General features: G+C 38.8%; 1 protein-coding gene across 6 annotated transcripts in view; it reads left to right on the forward strand.

The window, feature by feature from the left end:
* The window catches only part of UTRN (utrophin), a 387,283-nt gene that overhangs the window by 228,327 nt on the left and 131,568 nt on the right, over window positions 1-27,388 (forward strand). For all 6 annotated transcript variants that reach the window (XM_074818672.1, XM_074818673.1, XM_074818671.1 and 3 more), the window contains one exon: window positions 24,854-25,026. In XM_074818672.1, coding sequence (XP_074674773.1) covers window positions 24,854-25,026 — 173 coding nt within the window. The remainder of the gene's footprint in view (window positions 1-24,853; window positions 25,027-27,388) is intronic.

The raw sequence follows: 27,388 nt of genomic DNA on the forward strand, positions 1-27,388 counted from the left end.
TTTGACCTTGGCTAAATGCCAGGTACCCACCAAGTCACTCTATCACTTCCCCCCCCGCTTCCCCTTTTTTCCTCAACAGGGCAAAGAGGGGAAAGAAAATAAGATAGGAAAAAAAAAAACCTGACCCTTGTGGGTAAAACAAAAGCAGTTTTAATATAAGCAAAGCGAAGCAAAGGTCTTCGCGCAGAAGCAAAAAAAAAAAAAGAAAACAGATTTATTCTCTACTTCCCATTAACAGGTGATGTCAGGCCTTCTCAGGGAGCAGGGCTCTGATATGCGTAGTGGTTGCCTCGGAGGACCAAGGGTGACCCCCCCCCCCCCCTTCCTTCTTTTTCCCAGCTTTATACTCGAGCAGACGTCATATGGTATGGAATATCCCTTTGGTCAGTTCGGGTCAGCTGTCCTGGTTGTGTCCCCTCCCAAGATCTTGCCCACCCCGTCCCACTGGGGGGGAGAAAATGTCGGAAGGAGCCTTGGTGCTGTGTAAGCACTACTCAGCAGTAGCCACAACACCAGTGTGCTATCGACACCCTGCCAGCTCCCAACATAAAACACAGCACCATGAGGGCTGCTATAGGGGAAAACCAATTCCGGCTCAGCCAGACCCAATACAGATGTGCAAGTACTTGACTTGCCATTTTCTTCACTAGAAAAATGATGTACTTAATGAAGAATAAAAAAGCTTTGAACTTTTATTGAGATCGCAAAATCAGTTACTTTATACCCCCTCCTTTTTTTAAAAGTGATTTTTATTTAATGAATGTAGCCCCTTTATGGGAGACTGACCTCTGTAGGTGTGCTATGAATCCTCTTGCTTAGACTCAGCTGTAGGAAATGTGTTAATTTCCAACTCTTTTTGCAGCAGCTGTTTCAAACTCTATTTTATGTAAGTTTAAAGACTAGTTTATCTTTGTACAAAACTTGAAATACCAGATTTGATTGAAGAAGAGGTGGCTGGAAGTCTGCAGATGCTTGAAATAACAAAGGTAATTGGTGTACTCCCTTTATTTGGGGTATGCTTTCCTGATGCTTCTTTACATGAATTAAGAAGGTAACACCCACATTTTGTGCAAGGTCACTTTGTCAGCTTTCAGAAGCTGGAAGAACTTCATAGCCAGGCAAGAGATTATATGCATGTTCTGAAGACAAAATAATTTCTGAGTGATGGTAGTGAGAGTCTCTGTCTAGAGAAGATGTGTTTAGTTGCTACAACCCTTGGGCATGGATGTTAGCTCAAGTTTAGTAGCAAGTACTTTTGGTCTTGGGGGTGCCTGTGGAATATCGCTTACGAGAAAGATGTTTGCTGCCTTAGTGTGTAATAACTGTGTCTCGATAAAGAAGAGTCCTGTTGGGCCGCTTTAATACAACTGGAGTATTGGCAGTTCAGTCTGAAATAGACTGGTGGAAAAAGTCCTGTGCATACAGGACAGGAGGTTAAAGAAAACTCAGTCTTGTGTCACTAACGAAGGCTGCAAGAACACGAGCTGAACTCCCATCAGGGCTCAGGGAAGCCATGTGGAAGTTTAACTTGAGAGAAATTTATCAGGAGGCACGCATCACCGGCTCCACTGCTCGCATATCACCTTTGTTTCAAATGACCTAATCTGAAGATTAAATGAAACTTCATAAATTCCTTTTTTTTTGGCAGAATTAAGAGCCCATTGACCCTCTCAGGCATGGAATTTCAAACCTACTGCTTAGACCACCAAACTCTTTTTCCCCTTTCACTGAAAGATGATTGTGTGGTTGCAGGTGACATTGTAGAATAGAGCTTAATGAAGGAGAAGAACTGTCCGAGCTCGGCTTTCCTTTCTCTATTTCCCTCTGCTCAAGGTGATTTTAAATGCCTTTTTGAGTACACTGTGTAATGGACAATGCAGCAATTATTCTTTGTCAAATTTATGGTTACTTGATTATTTACATCAGCTGAAAGAGGCCAAAATCAATGGGAGCTCTTTTGTGCTAACAGTGGAACTTCATTTTATCCCTGTCAGAGACCTAATTTGCCTCAGCAACTGCTGTTGTCAAAGTAGGGCAGAGACTCTTTCACTGAAGACCTTAGACCAAAATTGCTAACGCTGCTCTCTTCTCTACTGTCCTAGACAGACAGAAAATAGTCATGTAGAGAAAACTAACTTTAAAAATCTACTACTCATGAATGATGTCTGTTATTTTCTGGTCCTCTGTAAGATAGCTACATCTCTGCACAAGTGTATGGGTTTTAAAGGTGAACATTTTAACTTCGTAGTCCCTCCTGAAGCCCCCTTCTGAGAAATGAGTGTTTTTCATGTTTTCATCATCAATCTTTTTCCTGCTATTCTGTAGAAGTCTGCTGTACATGTTAAGCATTATAGACAAAAGGTCCATCTTAAAGGTATTTTTCTGTTCCTGAGGAAGCCATTTTATATTTTGTTTGGTGAATGTTGTATGGAAATACTGCAGTTCGCCAATTCTCGTTGGCATATAATGTAGCTCTGAACAAGAGTGTTTGTGAGCATGTCTGATGGTGTGGCCTACGTACTACTTCAAGTTATTTATATTTAAAAATGACTGACCATAGTGCTAGTTACTTTTTTCTGTGAAGCAGGGCTTGAACTACGCCATGTTGTCATAGTTTCAGTAGGACCGCGGTATGAGCTCAGAACTTCTTCATTCAGTTTCAAATTCACATGTTCCTTAACCTGTGCTGGCCAGAGCCACTGCAGTGCTCACTCCCCAAGGGAACTGTGAGATCAGAAAATACTGCTTTTATCAAGTACTGGAGGAAAATGCACAACCTGTTACAGGGGAGAGATTCCTTTAGCAGGTGTGTCAGGTTGCAGTAATAACAGTGAAGGCTTCTTTGGTTTTGGAAGTGTCTGACACAATAGAAAGAAGCATTTGTCATTTACAGTGACTTTTTGGAGCTATGGAATAATCATTCTTTGATGGGCTTCATTTCCTTTCAGGCGTGCTTTCACTTGTGTTTGTTTTAGCTTTAGTTATGTAAACATTAGGCTTTACTGAGATGCTTATTGCCTTTAAGGTCCATGGTCTCAAGAGGAGCTGCAAGTACTCAAGCACCCTTGTCAGATGATCCAAGGTTGTTTTTTAACAAATCTGCCCCTTTACAAATCTATTTGCTGTTTGCATACCCTCTTTTTATGTATGGGTGAGAAGCATGCAGGGAAGGGAAACCATGTATGCACAAACATGTGGATATTTTTTATTCCTTGGTAGTTAACGAGAAGTGTCAGAAAGCAGTTTGGAGTTGGTCTGTGATGACAGTTAGCACCTATGGGAAATGCCAGCGACCTGAAGAACCTATTCAAGGCTGGTATGTCTGAATATCCCTTGCTTTTCAAAGGAACAATGGCTAAGCATTAAAGGTCATAATTTTCATCTTGCATTAGTAAGCATACAGTCAATTTGTTTTTTTCACTGTTGTTTTTCTTAAAGTAATCAGAGAACAGTAATATAGGTTAATATGTTGGACAAGCTGGACAAGTCACTTCTGTTATTTTTATAGGTGATTGCAGGACAAGCAAAATGCAATGAAGAAGGGTTTTTGAGAGAAATGCAGCTTGCACATTCACCTTGTTCTTTCTGCCCTGAAATTTTTATAGCTTGATTTTACTGAATATACCAAAGATACAGGGCTTTTCTTCAGCTGAATAGGCTTTGTTTTTTTTGCATTTTCTCCTTCCTGGTGTTTCTTCATTTTGCATATTTTATTTTGAGTTACTTTTTGCCATGTTGAATCTTTTTCACATTATCACTGAATGTCTGATTGGGCTTCTCAAGTGGAAGCTAGCACCAGAAGAGACCTATTCTGGGAATAGCTCTGGCTCTGGACAATTGAGCTCTTAGCCTTTGTCCAACTGCGTGTCACAGGTGGGGAAAACGCGAGGGAAAAGTGCCTCTGCCCTTCACAGCTGTTTGGATCAGTGTGTTTGAAATGTGTGTGCTCACCAAGGGTGCTACCTATCATGACTTACTGGCATGCTCACTCTTGCTCTTCTGTGTTGGTCTTCTGTAGAAAGTCCATTTTAGTACTTATTTATTCCACACAGAGATGAATATACAGTGGGTTTAATAGAAATTCTTGTTCTGTTATGGTTTTGTTGTGTGTGCTTCCTCTCCCCTTCTCCCCTCACTGGGACTTTAAACATGCAGAAAGGCCAACAGGATTTGATCCTGCATGGATCAAATGCTAGTGTACGTATAATGGACCGGTATATTTCTTCTTTAGCAGCATGACTGCCAAGTGTATTTTTTCTTACTCATACCTACAGTTAAACAGTTTTTATCTGAATCCTCAGTAAGTGCTAATCTTTCTCTAGGTTTCAGAGTTCCACCTTCTTAAAAAACACAATATGAATGAATGTAAAGCAGTGGATATTTTAAAAATTATTTTTTACTCAAATTTTTCTGTATGTTGACCAAAATTTTTCAGTGCCAGCCAATTTTTTTTGTGAAACTCCAAAAGAACTCCCTACCTTCAAGAAGTTACTACCTGATTAAAAGCCAAGCTGGGTTGAGTTGCAAATACTGTAAGGTCACCCAGTGATCTTGTGTCCTTGAGAAGCTGGCTCTAACCTTCATTCTACGCTTTTATGTGCAAATCTTCAGCTTCCTTCCTCCAGCACAAACTCAGGCGCTTCTGAAAAGTGGGTGGAGTCCTTGACTTTAAATGAGAGTTAAATGAGAATAAAACCATACAGTAATTCAGTGGAAATGGAGCTTTTGACCAACGTTAAACAATGAAAGCTCTGCATGAATAAATTTGGAAAACCTATTTGTTTCTTGTAAAGTAACTAGTAAGAAAATGGGGCTGGAGAAGCCTTAGGCACATTGTATTTAAATAAGCTGCTTGTTCAAGCCAGAGCTAAAGCTGCAGTTATGGATAATGCAGCTTCCATTATATTTCAAGAGTAAAGATTATATTATCATAATTTCAATTGTAAATGCTCTTTACTTTTGTCAACAGGCCACTGATAAGATCTCTATGTGAGCCTCTTAGTTGACAAAATAGCACAGCATGCAGAAAGATAATAAACCTTCTGGGAGAAAATTTGGTTCAGGGCTTACTAACTTTAGTCAGATGGGATATTTCAAAAGAAAAGTGTGCTTACAGCTGTAGCACTGAGAAATCCAGCAGCAAGTTCTGAGTCCCTCAGTGTGAGTGTGGTAACAGCCCGCAGCAGCCCCCCATCTTGCACTTGTGTCCATTCCCCTGAGCACCTTTTTTTCTGGGCTTGCCTTACCTCAGACTAAGGGGTGACAGTGCCACCTGAGAGCAAGGCAGCAGCATTTGTTCCATGTGTCGATGTGTTGCACAAGGCTGGCGTTGGGGCCAGTAGAGATGGTAGCACAGCCCGTTTTGGCCTTTGCTCTTTGCTTTGGTTTTGAACATATACAAGAGAATGATTAAGGTTTTCCTGTTCTCTCTGTTCCTTCTCTCTTCTGAATTAAACAGATTTGCTCCAGGTTTTAAGCCTTTATGGGTGTATCCTTTGAAACATTAATTACTGCTAACAGCTTGTTCAGTTGGAGGGCATACTGAGAATATTCATTCTAGTTCTTCTCCTTCATCCTGCAACAGGCTTGGGATTCCTGGAACACAGCTGGTCCTGGCAACACACCTGGAGGACACTTGATCATTTTGGTTTTTTATATTTGGGATGTGGGAGGGCTGACTTCAGAAGTGCTACAGATGCCAAAGGTGAAGTCTGCAGATGCCACAGACTTAATCTTTGGCATCCATCTGCTTTTCTGGATTTTGTAATGAGAAGTCTTTAGCTGGAAAATGAGTCTGGTAAACTGACTGTGGTTATTGGAACAAGTTATCAAATAGAAAGCTTATAAACCAGGTGTTAAGGCAGACTGGATTTTTTGTCATGTTCATCTAGCCCTGCTGAGTTCAGAGTTACCTCATGAGAATAACTAAGGGTGGAGTTTGGCCAAGCACCTTCCTGTCTCTCCTTCATGTGCCACTGAAAAAAAATTAGACTGAAGAGCTGCACAGTATACTGAAAGGTAAAAACAGATGAACAAAGAAAAAAGTAACCAAAAATGCATTTTTTGCTAGTTTGACACTTACATAACGAAACATGAATTTGCTACTAGGAATCGCGTATAGCAACCCTAAAGGAAACTAGATAGGAGCTGTATGGTATGGTTTTGGAAGGTGCATCTAAATGGGTGCTTCTTCCTGAGACTTTACTTTCTCACTCTGGTAAATGCTGGGAATCATTTTCAGAGACTGAATTCTTGAACAGTTTGAAAAAACAAAAACGGGGGAGTGGAGAGCAAAACAACCTGTCTAAAGCAAAGATGATAGGCCAGTCATTCAGGCCCTGCAACGGAGAACAACTCTTGCTGTGGGAGATGCCAGAAAGATTAGCAGCATGACATGAAACACTGCTCTCAACCATCCTGTTACTTAAGAACATATGGTATTCCCTTCGCAGCCCTTAGATAATGGTTGTTGGAAGCTTTAGTGTGGGGATAAGATTTAAAATCCAGCAACAAGAAAACATACAGTGACTGGTTCCCTTGATACCTTCTGAAAAGTGAAGTCTTTTATTTACTGTTCTTAAATTTTAAGGTCTTTGGATGAGGCTTGTCTCTGCTTTCTATAATGCTTTATAACTGCCTTGGAAGCTTATTTTCAGTCAGAAACAAAGGCATTTTTAACAGAAACGTTGCTATTTGTACTTCAACTTTATTCTTTAACCTGAGATGTTGCATTGTATTTTTTCATTTTTTCCCTCACTGATTAAAGCAGAATTAATTAATATCCGATTACATGTACATACAAAAAGATATGAATAGCAGAACTGTCACTCCTGCATGTGGAGATCTCTCTCATGTTCTTTCCATGTGCTTGAGTTCTAGGCAATGAACATGAGAATGATGCTTCCCATTTTTGTGTCAGCTACAAAATGAAATAATTTAATCTCTTAACAGCATTGAGTATTTGCAGTCCTTGATTGGAAATTAGATCTTTTAAAGGCTTTTTACATTAGCTGTAACACATATTTAAGTACTTATGTAACTTCTTCAGTTAAAAAAAAAATGCAAAAATTCTTCTCTTTATGTGTTCAGTGGAGATAGAGGTAAAGAAATTAGGTATGACATAAAACAAATAGGAAAAATCCAATTATTTCAAAAGTTCAGAAGCAGAAAACCAAATGAACCCTAAAGCCTCTAATTTTCCTTCTCCTGATGCACAAAATAGTTGAATTTCTTCTTGATAGCCCTTGAACACACAAAGATTGTCATGTTTGTGTTAGCTGTGTTTAAAAAAATTTAAAATTAAATGTAGCTTGCATTATCTGACAGTTTTAAAAGCTGTTTATGCTGCCAGACAGCTAATATCAGGATGTATTCACTTAATCATCAGTGGTTGTCTTAAGTTGACCCTATAATGCATATTTCTGACTATTTACTTTAAAGGTAATAAAACCAATCCGTTTCATGAATCTTCTAATTCTTTACTAACATAGATTATTATTAGGATTTTCTTCTATTCCCTTACCTTTCTAGCCTGCTTTTGAGACTGATGCTGGGGAGGAATGACAAGTGAAAAAAATCAAGAGAGAACAAATGAATCAAAATATGTCTTGCAGCTAAAAAGTATAAGTGTATTTGTTATGATCATGTTTAGGCTGTATGATCACCTTCATGTTTATGAGGTGATGAGGTGATGCTTTTGTGACCAAAGATCAAATGTGAATTTCCGAGAAATTGTGAAGTCTGTATTTCTTGAACAGGCTCTTTAATTCTGACAGAGTATTTGAAGTGCTATAGTGATTTTGTTCATTGTGTCTGTAGAGCCAAATGTTGCTGCTGTGTGCACTGTATTTATAGAGTCAGCAGCAGTTTGGGGTGAGGTCATGAGGTGATTTTGTTGTTACAAAAGAGCTTTTTGCAGAAAGAGTGAAACAAAGTTCCCAAGGAGATGCAAAGCTCTTTTCTGACTAATCACAGGTCTGCTGCAATTTAATTTTCTGGCCCATGATGATGCAGGACTTCTATGTCCTAATCGCTTGGTGGTGACTTGATTGATAGAATTTAGCTTAACTATTTTCCTTGTCAGTGAAACATATATTGAATTCAGTAATAACCAGATGAGTTTCTTCCTCTTTATAGGGCTTAATCTTGAAAGAGGATTCTTCTGAGATAAATATGATTGAGAGCATTCATTTAGCTGTATAATGGTCACAATGTAGATCAAAAAGTAAACAGAGACATAGATACATGCTAGAAAACTAAATGGAATACAATCAAGTTAGTTGGCTGAAAATGTTTGAGACTTCAATTCTCCTTAGTTTTGTAACTGTGTTTCTCTGTAATCCTTGATAGCTATGCAAATTTATTACTGCAGCCAAATTCTTTCCAGGACAAAGTAGAGATGATGGGTGTCACCTACCAGAGTAGTCGCTGGGAGCTTACTCCAGGGGAAAGGTGTCTCAAATATGCTTAACAGGATAAAGTTCAAAACGGAGAAAAATAGCAGATATGAGCATACTGAGTTCGGTTAGGCCTCTCCTGTAGTTGAACTGTCATAGGTGTAGGGTAGTAGTATGCTGTGGAGCACAGGTGCCTGGAGGCAATTATAAGCTTGAAAATCGTAACGGCTGCCAGATACTGGGGGACGGGCAGCTGAGTGGAGGAAAGGATTTTCTATAACTTTTAAAAAACGCAGTAAATCTTCTTCCTTAGTTGTCCTGTGCATGAGAGGAAGATGGTTTCTTACCCTTTCATTCCCTATTTAGAAGTGCTTGCTATGAACAGATGAGGGCTTTCAGCAACACCTACTGCACTGTGTGACTTGCATGCAGGAGCTGTGGAAATGCAATTGTCTGCACTCTTGTCCCTCTTCTCCAGTCTTTGTGGTATGTTCTCACATTCTTACACACTTTACACAGCTTCCTTGGAGCACCTTACTCCAGAAAAGCCACAAGTACATTTTAGAGGGTTACTTTCTGAAACTCTGAATTGCTTTTGTTCTCCCTTAAGGTGTTGCTAAGCAATAATTAGGTGTACCTGGCAGCTTCAGTGCTATCATTACACACTAGATGTGATAAAAAGGAATATAATTTATTCTTTAAATTACATAACTACAGAGTTGGCTCAGGGGATCATTACACAGTTAGTGAAAAGAATTACTACTATTTCTGAGCCACAACATTTAATCCCTAATCTTATGACAAGTTTTTAGGATTTAATCCCATGGTTTGAAAATGAATTTAGATGAAGACAATGTTCTCCTATGGTATCAGTCATAAGGCTCTTAAAGTAAGCCTTCCATCAGATACTACTTTTCTTTATCCACTCACAGCAAAAAGTATAATTCAGTTTGGTTGGTGAGGCATTGTGGGCTGCTGCTTTAATGCAGTATCCACAGCATGAAAAACTTTAAAGTAAATGTTAATGGAACATCCCTGTAGTCCAGGGCCATTGATCTTTTTTTAGTAAACTTTGAAAACAAACAAAAACCCACCTTTTTGGTAAATTAGAATGGTATACTTTGGTATCTCTTGCCAGATTAGAAGATTGACCTCCTGTGGTTTGATAGAACTATTTAGTAGATGTCCATTTGCTATATTCACAAGAGTAATCTTCTTATGACTGTTCCATTATGGCATGTTAAAGTTGATATAAAAGCACATTTCTTAACAAATGTTATGAGGTTTCTGACTTCATAGACAAAAAATGACTTCAAATAATACAAATTACATACTTTATACACTTTTTACTTACAGAAGATGATCTTGCTAATGGATAGGCTAGAAACTCAATATTCATTTGTTTTTATATAGCAAATACCTAGCCAGTATTCAAATATAGAATTGAAAGTTCATGGCTGAAAAGCTTACAGCTGAAGCAAATTTTTATGGCTGAGATTAGAATTTGCATTGGATGAGAAGAGTCCAATTCCCAGTGGCTTTCAAAAAAAAAAACCCAACACAAAAACCAAATCCAACTAGCTAAGAATATAAGAAAAGGTATAAAATATTAGAGCATAAAATAATATATGGACAGACTGAGTCAAAAGGTTGTGCGTAGGTACTTATCCTTGGAGTGTGGCAAAGTGATAAATTATGCAGTGTAACTGTAATGGCACTATATATCCTTGATAGGTACTTGAGTCTAATGCCATTCCTTAGAAGTAAAGTAGGAAGAGAGTGCAATATGTTATTGAATGAGATTTTAATGCACAGATACTGAGTTATAAGATGCTCTGTTAATTATTTATGATGAACTCTGAAATAAAAATATGATTTTCATGGTCTTTCCACTGTTTGGATTGAGTACTTGTCTAAAAACTACTAAATTAATCAGCTTTTCATTGGCCAGTTTTAGTATCTTGAGAGAGAGGTATTCTTTACCAAGTAATAAATATATAAATAAGCCCTTCTTCTTGTAACAAATGATTTTAAAGATGTGTATTTAATTGTCCCATGTACTGTGCATGGATTTAATGAGACTTTTCTCAGACTTAAGCTATCAGGGAGCTAGAAAACTGTTGTCATCACAGTTAAGAAAATCTTACGGACAACTCCATTTTTGGGTTGGGCTGAAATATTGAAAATTCCATGTTTTTAACTTGGGAAAATAGATGCTTACTCTGGGTGTAGGTTAATGCAGCCTCTGGAATCTTTTCCTTGGGTGTGCTGCTTTGGCAGTCTGTCATGTTTTATCGCCACTAGACTGTCATTCTGTTTTCGATTTCACCCTTTTTAATAAATATGCTAGTAAGTACGTCTAAGACAACTCGTTTGTTTTGTTTCTGTGCAAAGAGAGCAGAGTTAAAGATGTTATTAAAGGTAGAAAGACCATGAGGTGCTTCGTGCCTTGCTGATTTCCAGCGTGATTATTGCAAGCAAGCACTGGTATCTCATACCTAAAGAAGGAAAAACCAGGAGGAAAGGCAGCTAACAGTCTTAGAAGGAGGCTTCCCCAGTGAACTCTTTATAGACTGTCAATCAATAGGAGCATTTTATTTAGTGACCAGTGATAACTAGGAAGTAACAACCTGATGATGAAATTCCTGCCTGGCATGAAAGCCAGATTTCATCCATGCTCCCTGCTGCCTCCCTCATTCTGTCAATTAGAGTCAGGATTGAAACCTTCATGTTCTGGCCAGTCCCATCAGTGGAACTTAAGTCTCAGTCTCCATGCCTGAAATGGATGCCATGGTGGTACTTCCCTGCATACTTCCCTTTGACATCTAATCTCCTTTAGATATTCTTCAAGTATGAGATACTTCTTTGGGTTTTTGTGTTCTGAGTACATTTGAAATTTTCTGCTTTTAGGGTTGGGTGCTTCTGGGAAGTTCAAAGAAATTAAAACACACAACTTATATTCAGGACCAAAGCATTAGAAAATCATGGTTGATTCATAAAGCTGAAGGCCATGTGTTGTCCAGAAAAGTTGGAAATAAGAGAGGGGGGGAAAAAAGTCGCCACTGAACCACCCAGTACTTTACCAGTCTTTCATGGCAGTGCAACATTGCCTGTCACCAAGACTACATTATCTCATCTGGAATGCTAACAAATTTTGTTCTTGAGATTTAAAGTCTCATAGCCCATTTTCTGAGGAAGTCTATCTGTGCTTACCTAATGCAGAACTCTCGTCATTGAATATGGCAGATACTACACAGGGCAGACCACTGAATGTGGCTGGTTGATCCATGTAAAAATACCTTCCCAAGGCAAACTGATACCCTTTAGTCTTAAAAAAATAAATGAAGAAAAAGTCAAACCAGTGTAATGCCTTGGCTCCAAGATCTAGGAACTCTGCAAACCCTTTCATGTAATTCATAATCTTCATTACAATCACCACTGTAATAGATACTTAATTGGTAATTTGGGAAATCATCTTTATGTGACTTTTCTCTTATCCTGCCGCCTTTTTCACTTTGTGGTAAGAGCTTGATTTGTTCATCTGTCTTGATGAATTCTTGGTCCTTGGGGTACTATGTCACTTGAGTGATTTGGTTTCTGCAGAGGTTATCAGCGAGGCTGTGCTGGAAGAGCTCTGCTTAGTGAAACCCTGGTGTTGGGTTCAGTTGATGGTGAGTCTCAGTGTAGGATTGACCTTGCTGGAGCTGTAAATACTGTATTGTAAATGCTGACCTGCTGTAGAAGAGAGGAGGACAGCTCTTCATCCTGGTCTGATCAAATTGACACCAGGTGTTTTGCAAGGCAGGAGAAAATACCACAATGCTTTTGAACAAGTGAATTTTTTGTGTTCCTGCCTGAAGCTGCATGTCTTGAGTGAAACCAGAATGTATTGATTTGCTGTAACCACCTATTGACCTCTGCATCCTTTACATCCAAGTCACACGAGGGAACACTATGCTTTTTATCTTTTTGTTGTTGTTGCTCATTGTTGTGAGTCACAAAAGATATATGTATGCTCTGTGTATAAACAACCTGGTTTATTTACTCTTAAGGTTCTTGATGGTGTTTATTTTTACATTTTTCTTGCAGAAAAAAACCCTTTCTTTTCCCCTTTCTTTAGTTTGTATTCCAAAGTCGAATTATGCTTAGTATGACCAGTTTTCTTCCCTTTTTTGCACATCATCTCAAGTGTGAAGTAAATTCTTTATAGTGTCTTTGCACATACTTAATCTTGTTTTGCAGATTAAAGTCTGGAAGACTTCTATCTTTCCTGAAATTAAACTTCAGATATGTGTGTAAGGTCATCTCCAAGTTGATCAGATACTTTTCCTTCCAGAGGCAAGGGAATAACATTTTTTTTTCTTTTTCCTTACCTAGTTTTGGATTCATTGATTCTGCTGGTTCACTTGTTTCCAGTAGCCTAACATTCAGTTACTTCTGGATTTATACTTGATAAAAAGTAGGTTTTTTAATTGATTCTTTGTAGTACTAAGTCTTTAGATGTACAATTCTGCTATTAGTTTTATAATCCCCGTATTAAGTGTCTTGCTAAATAATGAAGCTCTTAAGCCTGGATTTGCAGGGTGTGCAGTTCAGAACCCAACTCCTAAAAGCAGTTGCTAGCAAACGTGATCGTAGTTCTCTGTGTCACAGGCTGATGTGCTGACCATCCTTTTTCTACCTCTGATAAAAATGCTTTTCGTTGATGGTCCTTATGTTTTGCAGGCTGCCATTAGTAACATTATCAATAGCTATAAAGTGCTATTAGCTGGTTATATTATTTTTATCCAGTTTTGTCTTATTGTTTAAGACGTGTGAGAACCACATTATTTAAGACATGACGAGCACCGAACTGCTCTAATATTAAAATGTAACAAGAAGCTCCATTGCACACACTCCTCTGCATTGCTCTTCAGTCTCTTAATTCCCATTTGTGGATCTCTGTATCTGCAAGAATATTTTTGGAGGAGGCTTTGTTACAGCACTGTTGGTGTTTTGCTTGTTTTCAGCTGAAGATTGTGTATTTGTACAAGGGCTTACGCTCTCAGAATGTGAATTTCTTTGGACACTAGCATTCGGATATTTCATCTGTGTGCAACCTGTAGTTTTCATTATAAAATTCCATTTTAGTTGCCAACAATGCATGTACATTATTTTTATGGAAAATTATGACAAAACTGATCAGGAAAATTTTAGTAGTAAGTAATATAAAACTCTTACAGTTTATGTTGTATTTCTGGAACTTATGATCTGACATTGTCATGTCTACAGAACTACTGTCTTTACAGGTACAGGCTATATTAAATAGCTGTCAATGTAGAGCTTATTTCATTTATTGTATTTTATTATTCTGTATAATCTTCAAAGCAGTTTTACTGGAAGCATTGGTCCAGCACTGTGTATATACATATATATTTGATTACCTTTTACAGAATTCTGCAAAATGGTACCTAGAGGGCATTTACATTTGCATCTAATAGTATTGAAAAATCTGGAATGTGTGACATTTTTGATGACAACAGAAAATTAGGAAACAAGTTATTTAAGTATGAAGCCTGAGAATAAACATAAAATTAATGTTGTCTATTTGGGTACAGTCCTGGAGTAACAAAGCTTCATTATAATCCAGCCTGACACCCATTTTCATTTTATATGCACTAGCACCTCTGAAGTGGATTTAAATAATTTTTTCTTCTTGTTTTGCAAGGGTTTTTTTCTGCAAGAGCAGCAGAAAGAAGCCTTAGTGTGTACAGGAATCGAGATCCAAACTTTGTGTCTGTCTTGCAGGAGGAGAAGAGAGATTCTCAAATAAAGATTGTGGTTAAATGTCTTGCCGGTTGGTTTTACTTTCTCACTCTAATGTGTTATTTTCCTTCTGTAAGTGGATAGTTTAGAAAAGAACAGTATTTGAACATGGTTTTAGATACTGTTGCATTAATAATTGGGGTTTTTGCTTCCATAAGCAGTGAAATAAATTCAAATAGTTTGTGCTTGCCAGTCAGTTGTGCAGTAAAGCTGCTCTAGTTCTGCCTTTTTTATTTGGAAAACTTTTCTCAGTGTATTTTGCAAGCACTTCTGCAGTTTGTGTAATATGCCCACAGAAAGCATACAGACATGTGGCAAAGTACAAATAAAATAAGCAAAAAGCCTACTACTCCTGATTATTTATATATTTTTTTTTCTCCAGAGTTTATTCTTAAAATCCTGACCCATACTGGCTGTATCAGTATAACCCACTAGTTGAGAATAATTTTTAGGGAAGTTTTGTCATTGGTGACTTCATTGGTACTTCAAATGACAGTTGGGTGAATTAGAAAGTAAAAGCGGCATGTGATTCCTAACGTGGTCATAGGAGTAATAGTTATAATGGGTTTTGCAAGTGATGGGTTGTTGGTTTGGTTTTAATTATTTTCTGACTTGCTGGCAACTATTACTGAAACTCTTTTTGCCGTTTGAGTAATGTGTGCTTGTACGGAAAGCATTAATAGTAGCTTAAATAGGCCTTCACATGCACACAGGGTTTCCAGTGGGAATGGTTTGCAATGGAGCAATTTCTGAGTAGCCACCCTTGGGGTGTCAGGTTTCCTGCGGGCGGGCAGAAGCTCATATGAAAACAATCTGCCTGCGCTGGGCCTGCCCGGTGAGTGGCAGTGGGTGCCTGTAGGCTTTGTGGAGCACCGGTTGCTTTTACAGCTCCAAAACCTGTCCAGTGACTGAATAGCCACCTTTCCTTTAGGGGAAGGAAAAGGGGTGACTGAGGATTTTTTTGTCCGGGGTTTTTGCAGCCTTAGGGGGGGTGGTGGTTTTCCAGTGAGGAGGCCTCCAGGAAGGGGGAGTGTGCTTGGCTTCGGAGCGGCACCAGGGCTGCTGGAAGGGAGGATGCTGATTACAATAATAAACAAATGCCGGGGATAGATTACCACACGGCTGTCAGAGCAGACAGGACCAAAGGAGGAGATCCCCAGCGAAGGCTTTGGAAGTTGCAGCACGATGCTGGAGATATTTTTTTGCCTAAACAAAAGAAGTGACTTTTTAGATTTCTTTTAATAGGCCTTGGCTGTTTGGCAGTACAGCATCCCCTGGGCGAAGTGAAGCAGGTGGAGGGAAGAGGGCTGTAGGTGGCTTGGTTACTGCTGTAGCAATACCAGCCTGCTGGTGTCCGGCTGCGAGGAAGGCAGGGAGAGGAGAGGTGGCCTCCTGTCCGGTCATGCTGCTGTGTTTCCTAGGCTGAAGTGTGCCTCGTCCCATTTCGACTTCTCTGAAAAAGCTGGCTTTTGGTGCTTTCCATAAACAGAAGTTTCTCTGGGGATTTTTTTTTTCCTTTTTTTTCTTTTTTATTTTTTTCCCTGGAATGGAGCAACATGGAAGGACTTGCTCCTCCTCCCCACCTTCTGCATCCATTGTATATCAGTGGAGTATAGTTTCTCTTGCTTGGGGTCACTGAGACCAAACATTGAGCTTGAGGCCTTCAAGAAGCACTTGGAACCTGCAGGTCATTGCCAAGGTGAGCTGAAGGCAGTTGTGGCCAGACGTGGAGACAAGGAGATTCCCACAGCGCCATGGGGCCAGGTTAACCCCGCAAGGAGCATCACCCGGTGTCAGCGGCTCACCCCCAGGTGCCCAGCCTGTGGGAAGGAGTGGGGATAGGGAGGCTGCGACAATGGTGCTGCGTGAACTGCCCCCGGGGGAACACAGCCCAGGAGAGGGGCACACGCAAGAGCTTGCGGAGAGTTTTGAGACGGTATAGGTGCAAAAAGAGAAAAACATTTTGAAGGCTATAGACCTGGCTTGGAAGACGTACCAGGAAAATGTAGGCTTCAGGGGACGCTTAATGATGATTGGCCTGAACTTCAGCTTACGTGAGTTGCTGGCAAAATTTGAAAAGGTATGACAAGCACAATTTTGTATGCTTACACCTTTGAAAAAGGTTATACCTTTAAAAATATGCAATAAAAAGAGCAGGTTCATGTTAAACTTAGGGTTTTTTCTGTGTTGCTGCTAATGTCCTCATGTGACCCCTGATTGACTGCTTCTCAAATAGGGAAGTCTAATGCTTCTTCCCATCCACATTTCAAGTCCCACAAGATTAGTTTTAGAGCATTTGCTCTGATTGTGGTCATCTTCTCTTTTTTTTAAAGGAAATGATAGAAAAGTTTGGATTTTCTAAGTCAAGAGTATAAGGGGATTTTCCAGGATGCCTGTTACCTTACTTCCTTATGTACCTTACTTCGTTATGGACATAAAGGAACTGCTCTGTAGTTTTTTGTTAAATTTAGTTGAATGTTACATTAGTCAAACTGGAGGATCTCATGGTAGCTTTAAGTAGAATTACTTCCCATGAATGCACCACTTTTCCCATCGTTTCATCTGTTCTTTTATTCAAGATAGTTACTCTTTCTCGTACCAGGATGTTTGGTAACAGTAATGCTGAGAGGCAGGAGGCCTGACTTTGCAGTGATGGTGCTGATTAGTGAGAGACATGAAGCTGTTCAAAACCAGACTGTTTTAATGTAATTATCAGCACTTCCAATGACACCTGGATCATACGTTTGTAACCGTCTTTGGCTTGGCTTTACATATTACATTTTCTTTGGGTTTTTTTAATGTAATGTCTCTCTATACAAACTTCCTGCGCCCTGCAAGAACAAAGTCTGTAAGAAAATATATGGTAGTTTAATTACACATTAATAGACAATAAATACTGTGGTCACAAAGCAAGGTAGCAGATTGTAAAGCCCGATTCTGTGGTTTTCTATCTTCAAGTTCTAAACTTCAGTATGTTTTTTTTAATACAAATCAGCACTGGTCACCTGAACAGTGGTATAATAAATGTTATTAAATGAACCTAAAAGTCTCATAAAATAAAATGAAGATACGTTGGTTTTGTTTTGAGTTTGTATAATGATTTGGGTTAATTTCAAAATCATAAGAAGCCTGGATCCTCAGAAGGATTGTGAACTGTTGTGAACTGGTTTGGGTCTGTCAGGTTTTTTTAAACTCTTATTTTTACTTTCCTACAGTAACAGACTTTGGAGCTAATGAGACACATAGTGTTCAATATCCCACCAGCATGACTCTTCCGAAAGTAGCTAGTAGCAATAGACGAAAACATTTGTGACATGATTTCTTCACTGTGTAGATCACTTTCTTCTCTCTTGCTCCCAGTATGTCAGCTGGGCTTCACTCTTCTTTTGTAATTGCTGCTGGTAGCCTCTAAAGAGTAGGACACATGCTGGAGTCTTTGAGATGCTTCATGATGTAGTTAAGACACAAGTTTTGAAAGTAGTGTTTCTAATGTTTTTTGTACTATACAAGCCCTGGCATTTCCAAACTCCGTGCTCTCCCCTGTGATTTTGAATGCTCCACTGTCTCATTTCATCTCAAAGGAATTGATCATAGTAGTTCTCAACAAAAGCAAAACTTACATGTCTCACAGCTCTGCCATATTTTTTAGGTTGAAGCTTACTGTGTCATTTTGTTGTCTATTGTGCTGACATTTGTGGCACAATGTAGGAGGATGCTATGGTGCTGGAGAAGAAAGTTAACGTTTTAGTTGGTGAACTTTGACCACAAATTCTAATCTGGGCTTATTGAGCAGGTTTTCTTCTTATTGAGCAAATTTGGTGGGTTTTTTGGTGTTTTTTTTTTGTTTGTTTGTTTTGTTTTTGTTTTTTGTTTTTTTTTAGAAAGTTCCCCCCCTCCTCCCCTTCTTCATGTCTCCCTCTCACAATTCCCCACACACCCATCCTGTTCTTTCTAACTGAGGAGTTTGCTGCCAGGAGAAACAGCGTTGTGACGGTGATCCTGGCTTGCAAGCTACTTTCAGCGAGATTCATTAATATATGTTGTAAGGAGAGAATGACGAATGCTGTTACTGTGGTCATAATGCAGAAGCCAGATGGCATTTGCAGAAACTTGCATGGCACTCCCTTCCTATGCAAAAGCAGAGTCGCACTGCACTGGAACGGGTAGGGCCGCTGTGGCTTTGTTCAGTCACAATTATGTGACTGCTGGAATTAGTATTAATGGATTTATGATGGTCCTCAGATCTTGAGTCAGTGCCATGTGATGGAGTCGCAGAGGTTGTCAAAGGCAGGCTGGCATTCTCAGCCTTCTTAAGTGCATCATCATTCTTGTGATGAAATGAATCCTTACCCACACCATATGTCACCTGTTAAGGTACTATCCATTAGGTTTAAGCACAAGTCAAGACAGCTTTTTGGAAACGTGAAGTGTTGGTGCAAGGCTTTTGATAGTATAAGCATTTGAAAATTAGATATGAAAAATATCCCACAGTGGGTTTTCCCAAAAAAGTTTTTTTTTCTTCCTGAAATATCTGAGAGCTTAAGTAGTGATTAATTTTCTCATATCTAAAGCAAATTACTTCTGTGAATTGCTTTGATCTTATACTACAGCCACAGTGGCTGTAGTGATACCAAGTGTGGTCTGTGTATGACACTTTAGAGAGGTTTAATGTCTGTCTTTATACATACTTCTGCCACTGGTGGATTTATGATAATGGCAATTCTGCCCAAGGGTTTTGCATGTGTACTGCTCTTCTGAATGTGAATTCATTATAAACTGATTGCTTAACAGCAACTGCCACTGCAGGCCTCTGAAACAGCAGATGGGATGAGCCTTTCTAATGTTATGACTGTCCTCTGACACCAGATTGATTCCCTGGATGAGATGGGTACCTGGATTCTTCAGAGGCTTTTCCTTTTTTTTTTTTTTTACCATCTCTTTGCAACATCATCCCTCTCACTCTGCTACCCTCAGCATTTGTAAGGAAGAGAGCAATAAAAGTCCCATTTCCTTGTCACAATGGCCACTTTCATATGCCTGTTTCGTGCCCTAATTCTTATTCCCTCCTTAAGAGTCATTAAAAAGTGGAAAGCTCTGAGTGAAGCAGGGGCCAAAGGGAACATCTGACACAGCAGTGTTCCCAGAGGCAGTTGGCAGCAGCAGTTAAAATGTATCTGGTTCAATATAGACTAAACAATCTGCTATTTAAAAAAAAAAAAAAAAAAAAAAAAAATCCATTCCCTTGCTACCTGCTGTGAGCCCTCAAAGAAAGATGTTCTGGCTGATGTCTATGGCATACAGTTATGTCCTTTGGTTGGCATTGATGTTTTTGTTCCAGCTGTTCCAGCTGGAAGAGTTTTCTGCAGATACTTTGGTGAGCAGTCATCACCTTTATTCCTGACCTCTAAAGGACGCAAGTGCAGCATTTCTGTAACTATGTCTTTGCTGACTTGAACACTGTCAGTGAAGACAATGGGCAGTCATTTGTGTGGGACTTGCAGTTCCCTGTACCTGAACCAATGTACCTGCTGTCCTATCCCAGTCACAGGCATGATATTTGTATTGGGTAGAAGTTAAAACTGTCCTGGAAAAATAACCTGGGGGTAACCTTTGCTGTGGAAAATGTAGTTTTTCAAGCTATTTTTCATTCATGAATAGTCAACCTCAACCCTACTAACTCCTCTTAAGATCTCCGTGTGGTTCAAAAGCCACAACTGCCTGTTCTGCGGATTGCACCTGGGGGATTAAAATTACATAGCAGTCTGTGTGCCAGTACAAAACTCTGCTAGTCTTGTGGCACAGCATCAGCATTGGACCTGTACGTCCATTTCTTGCAAACCACACGTGGTTTGTGTGCCATAACTTGCTTTCCCTGCTCTGTGATCAGATGTTTATAAAAATCAGTGGAATTCTGTTTCCTAATAAACATCAGAATAGTTAAAAATTTATGTGTAATACAGAATTTTGTTGTGTATAGTGGGTTTAAAAAACATTGGAGTAAAATGTTGATAAGTCCTATATGTAACTGTTTTAAAAAACCCTGTGAAGTTATGATTTGGTATAGAATGCTGTTGACCTTTTTTGTAAGAGACTAAGTTGAGTTTTGTGTCATATCATATGTAATAAAAACTTGATTAAGGAATCTTTATAATAGAATCTGTAACATTATAGGAACATCTGTTTATTTACCTTACAGGATAAAATAACTTCCCTGATTTAGATCTTTGTATCATAAAGCTCAAGTACTCTAGGATTCTTAATGGTGAGAATGGAATAGAGTAACATTCTGTGTGTTATAAAATGCATCGTTTCTTCCACTTTAATTTTGGTGTGGAAATGTGGAGTTTTCTTCCACCAGTCATGTTTTTACCTTCAACAGAAGGGTTCGGGCACTTTAAAGAGGAAAATGTTTTGCCAGTGTTAATGGCAATAAACCAGTGAAGGCAGTGTAAACGAATAAAATCTGAAAAAACATGAGTGGAAGTGAATATGCTAACAGTTTAGGGGATTGCAGAGTGAATTAGAGGCCCTCTGGACTCATCATTCAGAAAAAAGGCACTAGAATGCCCATCATCATGGGAATGCTGTTGGTTTCCATTGGATTTTTTTTTTTTGTCATCTTAAAGGATTTTTTTTTTTGTCTTTTTAAAGGATTAATAGTTTCCAAAGGACAATTATATCTAATGTTGTAACTGTTTAAAATATCCTTGCAGTCTGTAAGACGGAAAAAAAAGATTTTGATAGCTGGTTGATCTTGGAGTTGGAGTCACAAAGTTTGGTTCCATTCAGATTTTTGTCATATATTTTCTTTTACCCTGGGCAAGTTTCTCTAGTCTGCCTTTGGGCTGTTCCAGTAGCAACTCCAACTGAAGTCAGCTGTGTCTTTGGGTCCTTTTCAGAATTGCCATCTATAATGTTATTGAGTGTCACATACCATATTTATACATTCTTTAAAGACACATGCTCTTCAATTGTCATTATATGATAATTTAGTATTTTATTTAATTGAAATTAAAGCAAGAAGGAGGCTTCTTATTATGGAGACGTTTTAAAATCAGATCCAAGCATAAAAGGAAGGCTTGAAACCTGCAGGTAAATCATGCACCATGAGAGGGGTAAAGAGGGAGAGAAGCAAAGAACTCTGAGGTTCAGAATGGAGATAAGGGGATTTTGAAATCACCAGGCCAAAGTGGAAAAGACAGGTAGCAGTCTGATCTTAATTCTTAAAAGGAATTTAAGGAAAGTGGCAATCTTCTAATAGCATGACTAGGGTGAAGTAGATGTATAAATGTCAACCTAGTTATTTCTTCTCTTGTCTTTCAAAGCTTTGAAACTTGCTCCTTGATTTATATGTAGGATGAATTCTTTCCTCAAAGAGCTTTCTCTTAATTTAGGATCTTAATCCTGAAATCCCTTGGGCATGTAAACAGATCTGTTGACCTCATACCAATAAATTACAAATCCAGTTTAACAGATATGTGCACATAAATATTTACGAAATTAGCAAAAAATACAGCATCTCTGTAGTAATACCTCTGATAATTACGTTGATAAAGCTATGTAACTACAGTTTAAGAACTATGAATTTCTTCTAGGAAGAAGTTCTCTTTTTGCAGTGTATTTCTTTAGGTTTCTTTTTTCTTTGGTGTTTTTTTTTTTTTTTTTTTGCTTTGCTTTGCTTTGTTTTGCATGAACTGGGAGAGCACTCTGGCCCAGATCCCCTTTGCGTTGGCCTAAGAACGATGGTGTTTCATGGTTGTGTTCCCATCTTTATGTAGCAAAAGCAACAGAATTTTTTTTCCACCTCTTCTCCTGCATCCTCCAGTGTGCTTCTCCTGTGACTCTGGATATGGGAACTTCCATGCGATAACAGGGAAGTGGTTATAATTGCTTTTAAAGTACTGAAAAATTGAGATTCGGTCCTGAGCAGGGATCTTTTTTTGCCACATAGAGGACAATGGAGAAGAATATGGAAAATCAGTGACCAAGAAAAAGTCATGAGAAAGAGAAATAATAGATCAGGATGAACGTGAATTGGGATATGTACTGAATGGATAGAGTTCTTCCCACTTTGAAATAAGAAATTCTAAGCGAGGGCAACCACAACATGTTTACAAATCTCATAAGAATTGAAAGATAATGATAACACAGTAAGTAAAGGAGATTACTACCAACTGCTGCCAATTATGGCAATCTTAGGACAAGATGGGAGCCCATCATCCTTGTTAACCTTCCAACAGAGGACAATATCCGAATAAAAACCTTCCTTTTATATCATTATTGGGGTCTAACTAACTTAATGTGTCCATCTGTTGCCATTAGCAATATCCCACATCCCACCTTCCTGCTGCACTGTCTTCCGTGTGCATGTTGATGTGAAACATGTTGTTTGGATTTCGCTCTTTTTTTTTTTTTTTTTTTGAGGGCTCGGTGTGCTGGCATTCATTAACTTTAATATCAGCCCTGTTGGTTTATCCATCAGCTGGCAGTGCTGCTTTTTTTTTCCTGGAAAATGGAAATCAGAAAAGAGAAGTTAATTAGCAAAGTTGATTCTTTGAACTGAGCTGTCACAACATGGCCATCACAGATGGGACTCAAGAATGTGAATAGCAGATTTACTGTGCCTTAATCAGTGTAACATGGTGACTGGCAAATGCAAGAATCAAACCCATTTTGAACTGGATGATCTTTAAGGTCCCTTCCAACCCAAACCATTCTATGATTCTATGAATGAAACATTTTTAAGCATGCATGCTTAAGTGTCCTCTCAAATGTAATCAAAGCTAGAATGTTTTGTGAAGGTTCTCAATAGCTTTAGAGAGAATATTGTGATTGTAGAAGGGAAGATTAAAGATCAGTTTGTTTTCAATGAAGTTTTCTTTTGTAACTTTAAAGAGGTATAGAAATTGATTTGACATGACCAGGCTTCTGTAGCACAGATTAGTGTGCAATTAAAATTGTAACTGCTGTATGTGGTTGTATCTCCTGCTGTGTGGATTTGAGCTGGTTTTCATTGGGTCTGCTTCTGTATGGGAGATGTAAGGACAGGAGCTGCAAATGTTTTCAGATAAGCATCTGATTTGTTTAACTGATGACTGTGCAGTCTTATTTGGGTTGTTTCATCATCAGACACTTCCGTTTTGGTTTTAAAAGCCATTGCTTCTATTTTCAGAATGGTGATTTTTATCAGGATGGTTTAAAGAGAGCAAAAGCGTCTTTTTATCTGTTTTAAAGTAGTGAAACTCAGGGCAAAGAATAGGTAGTTGTCCAAAGTCACATAGTAGCTCAGCTGGAGAGCCAGAGCTTCACTGGTGCCTGCCTCCCTCTTTCTCACCGCCCTCCTGCCCCCCCGACCCCCACCTTTTCCCTCTCTCTCTCCCCTACCCCCGCTTCTCCAGCTGTATCCTTACGTCTTCTTTCTTTCTTCCCTGACTGAAGAAAACATTCATGCTGTCTCAAATAAATAGCTACTTTTCCACTGTTTCCATCTATCAATTGTAGATGTGCAAGCAGCCATTCTGAGATGCAGGACTACATCTTGAGGATGGGGAGGTACAAGAGCCCCTTCCTTTCCAGCTCCTGGGAACAGATGGAGATTACTGAGGAGTTGTCTGGAAGAATAAAAACCTTTTAAGGGATTTCAGTTATTGAATTTCTTTCTTTGCAGAAGAAGTTTGTTTACATCTGCATCAAGTTCCTGTCACAATCTTCACTGATTAATCCTATTGAGACAGCCAGTACATCTCCTGGCTCCCCACACATTTACATTGCTCTGTTGGAAGAGCATACATAGACATATAGATGCTAGAAAGCATTGGCGGAGATGTGGGAAGTTTTGTTTGCTCTTATAATGTGTTTTAAAAATAATAATGTGCTCACTTAGATGAAGACAACATCTGTAATGTGTTTCTTGAGGCAGATGGTAGATTAGAGAATAAAATGCTTAATTTCTAAGCGGAGGAGAAATGAGTAAGCTGAATTGAAATCACAAGCACTTCTTTTTCTTTTCGGTATTTACTGTGAAATTCAGTTTATAATACATCCTGCTGTTTTATGTCTACCTCTTCATATATTGCAGGCCCTGGTATACAGTAGTTTAATTGTAAAAATGGACTTGTGGTAGTCATTTAGTTGTAGTTTAAGGACATAGGTTTTAGTTAAAAGCTTTCATTGACTATGACCTAAAGCACTACATAGAGTTTGAATTTCACTGGGCTATGTAAGGTTTCTGCAATGCTTTATTTCAAAGAGGAAAGAGACAACATAGCTAAGGCTGAATCTGTGTAATTTGTGAGCAGGAAACTATTTCTAGTGCATTTGCAAATGCTGCACTGTGTGAAATGCGTGGGAGAATAGTAGACAATTAGTTACCTTCAGTGCTACAAAAACATGCAGAGAACTTAGTGTTCATAGTTCTAAGTCCTGTTTCACAATCAAGGATGACTTTCAAACTCCTTTTCTCACACTTAAGAAAGCTAGATCTTTTATGACGATAATAAGGTCGCAGGTTTTCCCCTCCGCATCTCTTTTCAGAGTCACCCAAGAAAGTCAGACTACGTGCTCTGTCCTAGTGCTTAGGAGTACTAATGAGAATAAGCTCTCCCTTTATTTAGTGAACTAAGATGTTTGGACTTTCCTTGCTGATATTTCAGGACATCCAAGCTGAGATTGATGCCCACAATGACATCTTTAAAAGCATTGATGGAAACAGACAGAAGATGGTGAAAGCCTTGGGAAACTCTGAGGAAGCTGCTCTGCTCCAGCACCGGCTTGATGACATGAACCAACGCTGGAATGACCTGAAGGCAAAGTCAGCTAACATCAGGTAAGTAATGAAAATGTTAAGACATGAATGGGGCACAGTTGCTGTCTTCTAAAAGGCTCGAGAAATATGACCACAGCATTGAAGTGAAATCTCCCTTTTCTTCCATAAAGGACCCCTGAGTGCAAGTAGAAAACCTTGGTGCACTTGGTCACCATGCAGGCTTAACTACTTTTTCTCTCTCCAGACCTGTGCAGTTGTAACTTGCCAATCTGTACAAAATTTTCCAGAAAGTATGATGAATCTTTCCTTATTGTAAATTGATAGCAATGTCAATGAAGTAATTCTGTGAATCTACAATTACTGTGAGGAGAAATCAGGGGTTTGTTGTTCTTGTTTTTACCACTGAAATGAATAATTTGATAGGACTTGCATCTTAAGTGTCTTGATCCATATTGGTAGTAAAATTTTTTTATTACTCTATACAATTAAGAAATGTTTTAAAATGCATATTAATCAATGAATGCATTTTACAATTTTTTGACCCTACCAGTGCGAAACTCACTGACTGTCTTAAGTGTAGTCATTGTTAAAATCTTTGCGATGTCATTTTGGAAGTAGATATTACCATATTCATTAATGTGAATAAAATTCTACATTAAAATGAATTACATAGAAAAGATTTTCTAGAGCTTCTAATTGTAACGGCTCGCTTGTTGATTAAAGGAAACTGTTCTTTTAATAGAACAGAATAATGTTAAGCATTCATATGAATTTTCCAAAGGCCAGAACAATGAGTTGAGCTGGAAATTCAGGTACAAGAGTTTGAAACAGTGAGATAGAGGAGAAAATGTGACATTTACTTTTCGTCTCCACTTATCCCATCACCAACCTGCTGAACAGTTAAGTGAAAGAGGTAAATCAGCTCCACGAAAGCCTGTAGGCAGAGCTTGAACCAGAGGAAGGAAGCAGTTCAGTGTGGGGGCTTGCAGAGACTGGCCCTACCACAGAAGTAGTTTAATTCAAGAGCTAGTAAACTTGGGCTGTTATGAGCCCTACTCACAAATACATCAATGTGAGAAAAAGACAAAAACATGCTCCTAAGATAATAACTTGGCAACTGTGGGGTTCTAGCAAGAACAGTTCAGTTGCTAGGCCTTTCCTGGGATTGATCGTAATTTGTGAGAAACCGGTGACCCAAAATAAGGGCCTTCAAGCCATTTACCCTGGCCAGCTGTGAGTTCCAAGGCAGTAACACAGAGACAGTGATTGTGCAGTGAATGCTCAGAAAAGTGGGAATACTTGCTTTCCTGAGTATGGACCTGTCTTTTCACTTCTGTGTAGATATGACATGTGCATCCCACTGAACAGCATTGATGTTTGCAGTGTTTGTGTTACTCTGCTGGTACCTGCAGTGCTGCAGAGTCACGTGTCACTCAGCTACAAGTAGAAGATAGGCAAGGATGAGAAAACTGACATTCAGGAATGCTTCCCTGAATGGTGTGAAGGAGAATAGGTTCCTTTTCCTAAAGTTAGTTAGTTTATCCTTTTCAGAAATGTGACTTTTTTTTTTTTCTTTGTATCTCCCCCCGCAGCGTATCCAAAGCTAAGCTTGCCTTGGAATTAACCTTGCAGCAAGGAGCAAATATAAGACAAGCAATTAACCTTTCAAATCTCAGTTGCCACTGAAAAGAGCATTTCTGAGTTCATGTATTTTGCCCTCTTCTTTGATTGCAGTTCACTTTTCTAACTTGTGCAAGAGTGCTGAAAGCCTTCATAGGGAGATAACAAAGCATACAACTGATGTGAAGTCAGTGTGTTGATCTAGCTGTTTGTCTTCAATTTTTGCTTTTTTGGTGTACCTTTTTTCAAAGATGAATTGGAAAACAAAACTGTATGGATGAGTTTTGTGAGAATAGCACATAACCATGTTGGATGCTAGGACTGATGACTGAAAAATCTGATTATTTTGTTATGGGTCTTATCGTGGGACTGTGCTTCTAAATTAAGGTTTCTCTAAGTTTTTTTAGAATATTTTCAGCTATGTCTATATTCTGATTATGTTGATGAAAGTACTGCTCTCCCCTAGGGATGGTATGAGTTTTATTTCATCAATTCGGTCCCCAGAGCCAATGGCGCTAGTCACCGTGTTGACTTTACTTCCTGGCTGCTGTAACTAAAGCAATTTCCAAACTGGAAAAGCATCAGTCTTGTGACATATTTTTAAATGCATGGAAACTACTTAAACCGGTACTTGTAGTGACTATGACACCACCTGAGAGAACTATACTTCTCCTTGAAATTACTTGTAGACTTCTCCACATGTCTTTCTTTTTCTCTATTATCTTATTCCCAGGAAGAAAACAAAGCTGCAGATTTGTGTGGGTCTGCCCTTTAAAGCCAAATGTTTAGGAGGGATTCTTTT

The sequence above is a fragment of the Strix aluco genome, chromosome 3 (assembly GCF_031877795.1).
Source record: "Strix aluco isolate bStrAlu1 chromosome 3, bStrAlu1.hap1, whole genome shotgun sequence".
NCBI classification, from domain to species: domain Eukaryota; kingdom Metazoa; phylum Chordata; class Aves; order Strigiformes; family Strigidae; genus Strix; species Strix aluco.